The sequence below is a fragment of the Lasiodiplodia theobromae genome, assembly GCF_012971845.1.
Source record: "Lasiodiplodia theobromae strain AM2As chromosome Unknown scaffold_7, whole genome shotgun sequence".
NCBI classification, from domain to species: domain Eukaryota; kingdom Fungi; phylum Ascomycota; class Dothideomycetes; order Botryosphaeriales; family Botryosphaeriaceae; genus Lasiodiplodia; species Lasiodiplodia theobromae.
Genome location: NW_023336563.1, coordinates 762,388 through 772,178, shown reverse-complemented (window position 1 = coordinate 772,178; position 9,791 = coordinate 762,388). Strand labels below are relative to the sequence as shown.

General features: G+C 56.7%; 3 protein-coding genes across 3 annotated transcripts; all 3 read right to left on the bottom strand.

Annotated features, from left to right (window-relative positions):
* Window positions 1-850: 850 nt before the first annotated feature.
* LTHEOB_2895 (uncharacterized protein) lies at window positions 851-3,310 on the bottom strand (the record flags this gene model as incomplete). Its single annotated transcript, XM_035511757.1, has 1 exon — window positions 851-3,310. One exon carries the CDS (start codon window positions 3,308-3,310, stop codon window positions 851-853), a length of 2,460 nt encoding a protein of 819 aa, XP_035363621.1.
* A 658-nt stretch (window positions 3,311-3,968) lies between these two features.
* Window positions 3,969-5,222, bottom strand: LTHEOB_2894 (Maleylacetate protein; the record flags this gene model as incomplete). The annotated part of the gene is made up of 2 exons (XM_035511756.1): window positions 3,969-4,516; window positions 4,622-5,222. The coding sequence occupies 2 exons, from the start codon at window positions 5,220-5,222 to the stop codon at window positions 3,969-3,971; spliced, it is 1,149 nt and encodes a 382-aa protein (XP_035363620.1).
* Window positions 5,223-6,487: 1,265 nt separating this feature from the next.
* Window positions 6,488-7,756, bottom strand: LTHEOB_2893 (Plasma membrane low affinity zinc ion; the record flags this gene model as incomplete). The annotated part of the gene is made up of 3 exons (XM_035511755.1): window positions 6,488-7,333; window positions 7,389-7,504; window positions 7,561-7,756. 3 exons carry the CDS (start codon window positions 7,754-7,756, stop codon window positions 6,488-6,490), a joined length of 1,158 nt encoding a protein of 385 aa, XP_035363619.1.
* Window positions 7,757-9,791: the final 2,035 nt, after the last annotated feature.

The following is a 9,791-nucleotide window of genomic DNA, read 5'->3' as shown; positions in this document are numbered from 1 at the left end:
GTTTGCTGTCATGGCCGAAGAAACACCCTACTATGGACCAAATTCTGGCAGGCATATACTGGCAGAGAACGACATGCAGTTCAGCATCAGAGAGTACATAGAACTCTGGTACGAACCTAACTTTATTTGGTCCAACATCGCACGCAGGGCTATGGCCAAACGTAGGATTAATGTCATTAGGAAATTCATCGATATGTTTGATTGTCACGAGTACCCTCTTCGTAAGACAATTGAGGAGAGATACGAACGAAGGCGCCAGCAAAATTTCCACGAAGCCAGGTATTACGTCGGTTTTGAGCCCCGACCTAGCGAATCAATCAATCCTCCAATTTACCAGAATGTGTTCGAAACGCGATATCTGCACCGTCGTCTATTCCTGACGAAGAAGCAATACATGGGCACCGGACCTTGGACGATTCAGAAAGGAGACGTTGTCATGCTTGTTGCGGGGGCAGAGCAGCCTTACATATTCCGGCCATCATACAAGGGCAAAGACACCTGGGAGCTCATCGGGGAGGCTTACTGTCATGGCTTCATGTTCGGAGAAGCTCTAGATCGACCAGATTTGAAGTTCGAAATGAGAGAGATTGTCTAAGCGATTTCATTTTGGCTAAGCAAAGTTTGACGATGGTGAAGGGAATTCTCGGCTGCTTGTGAAGTGCTTCTGAATGGTTGATATAAGATTCTGTCATTGAGTATTCCGTATATTGAAGCTTCTATACAATCATCAAAATCCTCCACATCTTAAGCCGCCATATCCGCCAATTTAAACTACCCAATGTACCAAAGAAAGGTAACACATCTCTATCAACTTTTCATCCACCATTATCTCCATGGCTACCATTTCGCCCTACAGCAGTTCCAGCCGGAACTTTTTCTTGTAGTCATTCGGCAGCATGAGATCCCTCCAGGGGATTCCTTGAGCTCCTCCACCCTGCTTTCCCAAGTAGGTTCCTGTCTGCTTCCTCGTGTTCCAGACAACCGTAGATCTTTCTACCGGCTTTGCTAAGCTCAGGGAAGAGACAGCAGATTGCCATTCCTCATCACCCGAAGAGTTTTCCTGCTCAGCAAAAGCATTCCGTCGGCTTGACGGCTCTTCCTCCTGCGGCAGAACCGCAGCCTCAACCGCACGCTCCTTACCCTTCCTACTCCCCTGCTGCTGACTTCCTCCCGCCACCACCAGACCCCTCGCACCCTCATCGACCACCACCTCGCCATCAGGCAGCAACCCCTCGATCCGGACCTCGCACATCCTCGGCGCCATCGTCTCCCGCAGCGCCCTGACGAGCCAGTCCGCACCCCACACCGCCCGCAGGCCGGTCTGGCTCGCATAGTCTCCCCGGACGAGGCAGACCACCCGCCCGCCATAATTAGTCGATCTCGGATGGGTGTCCCTGCTGCTTCCAGCCCGCTCGTCGTCCTCGACCCGCATCCATCTGAAGTACCGCTTCCCCTCGCCACTACCGCATCCCTCGCCCCCTTCGATCCGAAGCACGAAGCTTTTCAGCCCCTCCAGCACGTCTTTCGGCTGCGCAGCGGAGCCGACTCGCAGCGAGCGGCGGCGCTCGTCTTCCTCCTCTTCATGCTCCGTCTGCTGCCTCTTGTCTTTGGGGTGCGAGTGGTGGTCGTGCTCATCGCCGCCCTTCTTCTTCCTTTTTCCGCCACGCAGCCGAGGAGGAAGGACTTTCTTCCCTTTAGTCCAGAAGCGGTGGAGCGGCAGCGTCTTGTTCTTCTTGCTGCTCCACCACCGGCGCAACCACTCTGGTAGCTGGCATCTGCGCCGGCGCCACCACTGCGTCTCTTCGGTCGTGGCGTCATCATCGTCGTCGTCGATGGAGAAGCCGCTGTGGTTCGCTACCGCGTGGTTGATGTCGTAGTCGTCGCCGCAACAACCACCGCCGTGTTGATGTCCGCTGCCGTGGTGGGCGTGTCTCTTGTCCATAGCCGCTGTGCTGTTGTGGTTGTGCGCCGTCTGCCGCTTCTTCTGCTGACTGCGTCCTCGGCGCTTGTGAAGGGACGATTCGCTCTCGGCGAAGAAGAAAGAGGAGCTCGTGTCTGTTGCGTGGTTGTCGTGGTGGTGGTCGCGGCTATCATCGTGGCCGCAGCAGCCATCCGAGCAGCAGTCCTCGTCCACACTGCTACTGCTGCTGCTATCACTGCTGCTGATACTTCTGCTCTTGCGCTTATGATGTGCATGACCACATCCACCGCCTCCACAACGGCTCCGGCGCCGCGGACCCTCCTCATCCTCATCAACGCGCTGCAGACTCTTACCACGATGCGGCGCCCGGTGATGCCCACGCCCATGCCCATTCTTTTCCCCACCACCACAGCAATCCTCATACTCGACCCCCTCGTCCCCTCCGGAATTAAGCATCATGCTCCGCAACCCGCGCGACGCGACGACAGCATGGCGCGGCGTGAGCGCCTCGAAAGCATCGAGATCAGTCGTGCTCAGCACGAGGCTGCCCAAGAGCGGCAGGTAGTTGGCGTGCAGCGTCTCAAGGAAGCGGAAGAGATCGGCGGCGGAAGTGAAGTGGAGCGTCGTGAGGCCGTGGAGGGTGCGCAGGACGCGAGTGGAGAAAGCGCGGTTGACGGACAGGAGGGTGGAGAAGGGGATGGGCGGGGGAGCGGAGATGATGGAGTGACGTTGGCGATGGTGAGGGTGTCGGCGGGAGAAGCGGACGCCTGCGTCGTGGCCGTGGCTTTCTCCATGGTGAAGACGGCGAGCCTGGAAGCGCTTCTCGTCGCCGCCGAGCCACTCCAGCCGCAGCTCGTCCGGCTTGCCCCACGCGAACGCGATGATAGCATTCTGGATATCCGCCGGTAGGCGTGCCCATGGAAAGAACGTCTGGCCGAGCTCGACGCAGGGAGTAGTATTGGATCGGACGTTGTTGTCGAGCACGTGGTAGAGGTGCGCGCGCTGCACCCGCTCCGCCACCGGCTTCAGCATGTCCCGCCGCTGGTCCTCTGCCACCCGCTCGAACCACTTCTTGTCCGGCACGTACTTGCGCTTGCGTTTGATGAAGAGCTGAGGCCGACCACTGCTACCGCCGCCGCCGATACGGCGCCGGGGCTTGGGCCGCTTGAGTTTGGCTTTGATCATCATCACTTCCCAGCTGCCTGCGGGGAGTACCCAGTATTCGCGCGTGCGGTTGTAGCGGAGGTGGTCGCTTTGGCGCGGGATGATGCGCCCGCGGAAGGTGGTGAGCGTGTCGTCGAAGCCGTTGCCCCAGGCTTTGAGCCTCCGCATGGCTTTCGCTTCGGATCTTGACGGGTGAAGCATTTGGTTCAGAAACTGTGGAGCCATGGATGCTGATGAAGAGGCGGAGGCCTCAGTGTGTCGAGAAAGGTGTGATGATGGGAGTGGACACAAGGAAAGTGGTGTTGAAGTGATGTGTATACGCTGGCAAGAGGCGCGGCGCTTTTGATCCATGGATGACTGCACCTGACACTGCCTCTTTAGCTGCAGTCCAACAAGGTGCAGACTGTCATTTGGCAGAGATTTCATTCCGCGTTCATATCGCCACTTCCTGAATTAGTGCGCAATACGTGCTTTTCTTGAAGCAAGCCAAAATTGTTCATAAACACTGAGATCGGATCAATCCGAGAGAAACAACTGAACATCAATATTCCGGAAACACAGAGAGACCTACAGAGAAACTCAATTAATCATGCTCCAGTGAGCGCAGACTAGCTGTTATGACTGCTACACTGCTCAGAAAATACGCCCAAAGCAGTTTCCTGGTACACGTTTCAGTGAACATTCATGTGCGATGGAACAGGTAGGGAGTTATTACCCTCGAAGCCCTTGTCTTCCAAAACACACCGAGCTAAATCTTCTCCAAGTTCATCATGCTGAGACCCCCAAAAAATTCCACCTATCCGCAAATCATCCCCCATCTCTCACCTCAAGCACAACTTGGTCCCTCCAACCCTCCCCTCCAACCAAGCCACCCCTCCCTCCCCTACACCGCCCTCGCCTCCTCCCCCGCCCACGCCCTCCGAATAACCTCCCTCACCCCCTCCCTCTCCACCGGTCTCGGATTCCAATACGGATTCCTAACCGCGACATCCGCCACAACATCAATCCCGCTCTCCTCCATGCCCAAATCCCTCAACGCCCTCTTGACCCCCAACCTCCCCAACAACACATTCAACCCCCTCACCGGGTCCCCCTCGCTCCCGGGCAGCGCGTCCGCCAACCTCTTCAACGTCTCCTCCGGCAGCGCAGGCGCGTTGTACGCGAGGGCGTGCGGCAGGACGATGGTGTGGGTCTCGGCGTGGGGCAGGTCGAGGGTGCCGCCGAGGGCGTGGCAGAGCTTGTGGTGCAGGGCCATGCCGACGCTGCCGAGGCAGGTGCCGCAGAGCCAGGCGCCGTACTGCGCCGCGGTGCGGGCGGCGGTGTCGGACGGGTTCTGGATGATTGTCGGGAGGGAGGTGGCGAGGGCCTTTGTGCCTTCGAGGGCGAGGAGGGTGATGATGGGGTTGGTGTTGCGGGCGTAGAGGGCTTCGACTGCGGGGGAGGACGTGTTAATAAGCCTTTGTGTGTGTGTGTGTGGCTGGAGGGGCGAGACGGGGGGAGTCCTGGGGATGCTTCTCTCTCCTCAGAACAACATACCAGCATGCGCAATAGCATTAACCCCACTCGTCGCGCTCAGCCCCGCCGGCAGCGTCATCGTCAACTCGACATCGTAAATCACCGTCCCGGGCAAGATCTTCGGATCACTCCTCGTCGTCTTCGCTTTCTTCCCGCCTTCTCCCTCCTCGCTCGTCTCCCCCAGAATCGGCGTCATCTCGCTCCCCGCATACGTCGTCGGCACGCACACGTGCGGCAGCCCCGTCCGCACCGCCAGCGCCTTGCCGAGCCCGATCGTACTCCCGCCGCCGACCGACACGACGGCGTCGGCGCGTGACTGGCGAACAACGTCCAGCGCGCGCTCGGTGACGGACGTCGGCGTGTGCATGGTGGCTTCGGCGAAGATGCCGGCGGGGGTGATCGGCTTATCGGATTCGGAGGAGGAAGAGGCGGCGAGGATGAGGGATTGGAGCGACTGCGCTTGCGAGAGCTGCTGCGGCGTGCTGAGCAGCAGCGGTGCCGAGACGCGCAGGCGGGCGAGCTCGGCGGGGAGCTGCTTCAGGGTGCCGGGGCCGAAGATGACGCGGGCCGGGTTGGCGTTGTACTCGAATGGTTGCATGGTGGTGGTGGTGGTCGTCGTCATGATGGTGGTGTTTTTGCTGTTGCTGGAGAGGAGGAATTGGGTTCTGGCATCTTGAGAGAAAAAACGCCGTGCGGGGTCGTGGACTGATTTTGTAGACAAGTCGGACGTGGAGCAACTTTTTCTTTTCTGCTGCGGAAGAGGGGTGCGGCTCCCGTCTGCCGATGACGACGATGGAGGGGCAGTTCGGGAGTGAGGTACCTGGATTGATGTGGGGAACAAAAACCCCTTCCCGACACCCCACCACCAAAGGGGGCCGTGACTTCTGCCGTTTGCGCCATCCGATTCGCTGCCGTCTTTTCGTACTTTGATTTCCTCTGCTATGCTAATGCTGACAAACGTTCAATAGCACCCTTCGCGCGTGATTTTTTTTCTTTATTTTTTAAAATCAAAGAATAGCTGCAGAAAGCTAACCGCGGTTTAATTCCGCCCTCCCTCAACCTTTAAATAAAACAAATGATTTCTAATGATGTTTTTGTGTTTTATCATCCAGCCTTTGCATGCGAAAATTGAGTTTAAATCTACCAGTAACCAGTCGCTGCTCCACCTAATCCCCAACGCTTTGTTCTAGAACATTGATCCCAAAGAACACTCTACCATGTATTCGCGCTAAGCGTATAGCGGCAAGTCTTACATTGTGTACGGTTGCCAATAAGAGGACGCACGAAAATGACTTCAAAAAGAGACATGTTACTTCGCGTTGCTTCGAGAAAAGAACGTTACTTCGCCCAAGCCTGGTACTCGTACCGGAAGACTGGCACCCTAACGGTGTCAAGCGCAACGCCGCCACGCAACGGCGCCTTTGCGCACCTGAGACTAGCTACACCAAACGTCAAATCTGAAAGGCATTGTCCGTGAGACAATAAATACCTGTAAAATTGGTAGTGCGATCGCATTGCTACCGACGAACTGTAACATGAATTCGAGGCAATGCATCACATGGACAAGCGATGAATGGCAACAAAAATATCAATAAGAGCCAATCCATTTCCTTTCTCTATGTAGCAAGAGGTGGTATCCTTCCGTAAGTCATTAATAGGGGTGGGTAGTAAGCAAAAAGAGCAAGAAGAAAGCAGTCTATCCCGAGCCACGCATCTGTAAGCCCCGCCCATATGCAGTGGTGATCCCTATTATCCCATGCCAAGTCTGAATCCTTTTGTACTTTTTTGATCAGGAGCACCAGGCGCCGAAACCTCTGTGAAAAAGAAAAGCACGAACCCACCAGAACCTCGTATCGTACACGCCTCTTCACTTCTCCTTCTGCAGGCTTACGCCCACTTGCCAAGCAGGGCCATCAGGCCGGCGCCCAAGCACATCAAGACGAAGGCAGAGATGACCTTCTTGATGGGAGCCTTGGCCATGCTCGGGGAGAACATGAACTCGTGAGCCATGAGCTCGACGAGGCCGGTGTAGATGAGAATACCGGCCGAGATGGAGTCGAAGACGCCGTTGGCGATGAGCGAGGTCTGGCTCTCAGGGGCGAAGCTGCTGCGGACACCGAGGCCGATGGCGATGGCAATGGGAGTCGAGATACCAAAGCCGATGGCAAGCAGGTAGGGGGTCCAGCGCTTGCTCTTGGGCCAGGGGACGGCAGACAGACGAGAACCGAGACCGAGACCCTCGAAGGTCTGGTGGAAGACGAGGACGATGTACAAGGTGGTGAACTCCTCGCCCGAGACGGCGAGCGTCAGGCCGATGAAGATCGAGTGGAAGATGACGCCGAACTCGAGGATGAAAATGGCGGTGAGCTGAGCGGCGTATGACTCAGGCGACAGACCCTTGTTCTCCCAGTCCTCTTTGAACTCCTCGTTGGCGGCGTGTTCACGGCTGTGGCCGAGGTGGTCTTGGCCGGGCGTGGTCGCGGCGGGTTCAATGCTGTCGGCGCTCTTGTGCATATCAACGTCGTCCTTGGTGGTGGCCATGGCGTGACCGTCGGCCTCGACATCTTCGTGGCCATGGTCGTGGCCGTTGAAGTGAGCGTAGCGCATGGCGATGAGTTCGACGAAGAAGAGCACCATGACGGTCATGAGGACAATGCCCTCAGCCCAGTCATACTCGGTGATGGGGCCGGTCAAGCACTCATTGGTGAGAGCCTCGACAGCGGGCGCAAGCAGCTGGTAACAATGTTAGTAACTGATATTCAAGTCCATTTTGAGGGGTTCAACTTACATGAATGAAGGCGGTTGCAATGATGACACCGGAACCGAAGAACTTGGCGACGAAGAAGGGCCACTCGGGCATGCTGGAACCCGCATGGCGGCGAGCCCAGACGGGGAACCAAGCACCTGGTCGAAAGTTAGCATCTGGAAAATTTTTCGGGGCAGTGGGGATGAGTACTTACCGAGTAGAGAGCCAATCAGAATGACGAAGATGGATGAGATCCTCACGCCCATTCTTCCGTCGTACTCGTTGCTGGTGTCACAGTAGCCAGGAGTACCAATGAGGTCCTCAGGCACGGACCCAGAGGCGCCGGACTCGGTGGAATCCTGGCGCAGCACCAAGTGTGCAACGCCGAGGGCATTCTCAACGACCGACATGGTTGCTGGGGCGGGTAGATGCGTGTCTGTGTAACGAATTGTAGGTGGCAGCGGGATTTTGTTAAGGTTTGAGCCTGATAGTGGGGAGGTATGTGCTTCGCCGATGCTCGAACGAGGCCGGCGGTCAACGAAGGATGGCAGGCTTAAGAGGTCTTGGATTGCTCGTCGGGGCGCGGCGGCGGCTTGGCTTTAGTAGGAGAGTGGAGGACGTATGTCGCGGCTGAAGATGGCGTATAACACTTGAGCACCTTGATGGTTTTCTGACGCTAACCGAAACTGCCGGCCCACTCATTCACCATGGCAGAGCAAGAACGCCCCGCTGGCTTTTTATAATGCCGCGCCTCAAACGAGCGCCTGACGTGGACTGGGCAGGGTGCGGTCCCACGGGGACGCTGTCCCGTGGTTCGCAACACCAGTGTGGTGTATGTATGGGTGTGCGGTCTCGCTGGAGTCGCTCGCCAGTCGTATTTTTGCTGACACAACAGGGCCAGCCCCAGTCCAGCACGGGCCTGAGGCCGGCGATCCCCGCCGTCAGCAGATTTTGCTCCTCCGCCCGTCGCTCGTTTGAGGCCCTAAGCCGCGCTGCGAGACACCAAGGTGCTGGAAGCCATCCATGCTTTACGCCGCAGCAATGCAACGCTCCGGCAGAGATGAGGATGACTCCGATGGACGCGAGGCTGGCTGGGCCGATGTGCCGCGAGTCGTGCCTGGCGCTTCGCATGCAGTACCGCCGGTGGAGCTGCGAGTTTTAGCGGTTCGCTCCCGCGAACCTGCATAGGGCGAGGATGTGTGCACTACCAGGTAACCGGGATGCGACCGTGGTTGGAAGAGTCCCAGACGACGGGCGGGCGCGTGGGTTCAAGGCCAGTGTTGCCTGCAGCGGGTCAGCTCGCACTCGTGACTGGGTTGGCCGAGATACACCGAGCTGAAGGCGGCGCAGATCCGAGAGATGCAGATGGAAGCAGCATGCTGACGACGGCACGTCTTCCCGCGATTCGTGGCCGCGATCGTGTCGTTATGGAGATGGAACGTCATGGAGCCCGGGAACGAAGCTGGGAAGTGACTCGGGCGGGGCGAGGTTTGGTGTTCTTCAGTTATGCTGCCAGCCATGCCAAGGCCTAACCCACGTCGCTACCCGCATTGTCACCTTACTGAAGTAGTCAATGAGCTGCACTCAATTCCCGATGCTGGATCCAAGAAAGGGAGCTAGGTTCGGGCCTTTTCGGTGCTGCGGGTCGTTCCTTCGCCAAAAAGCTTTTCGAAGCTTACCCTGCCGAGGCGGCAGAGAGGCTTTATACGAGCTTTTTCACAGCTTGCTTTGTGTCAGACAGAGCAACCCCCGTGGAGCTTAATACATCCAAGTATGCTTAAATGCACATCCTCACACGTACACGTGATGCGTCATTATGAATACACCAACATTTGTGCAGCGTGGCAATTGTTGCTCCGCAATGGTAACTGTAGGATTTTCTGCTCTCCTTGTCCCTCGAAGCTTGCAGGAGTACGGCAGCCGTGCATAGCCAATGATGTTTTTCGTCCACACATTGGGTTGCAGAATATTTATTCCTCTGCATCTCCCGAAACATACTCTACTCCTTCTTCATGTGCATTGAAGTGTGTTTCCTAATGCAAAGTACGTTTTGGTATTGTACAATCCGTGGACTTCCGAGTAAGTCGGTGCAATATCTCTGGCGAGATCAGCTCAGGAAGGCTGCACGCGGGTTTGGAAGATTTGAGCCCCATAGAGAACACTGGCCCTTCAGGCGATGGGAGCAAAGGTCCTGGCATAGATGTGGCTTTCATCACCGCACGAATAAATCAAAGTATCAGAGACAAGTATCCTTCACAGTCCGGGCGGGGAATGTCTTAGAAAATGTACTTTTTTTTCACCTGTTGTGGATCTAATTGTGCATATGGATGAACCCTCCGGCTTCCCCGCTGCTGTTGCTAGGCGAGGTTGCAGCGCTTTTCATGTCGTATGACCCGGCCTTGCATGATGTGCGTCGGCGCAGAAAGACAAAAAGGAAATTTGCTC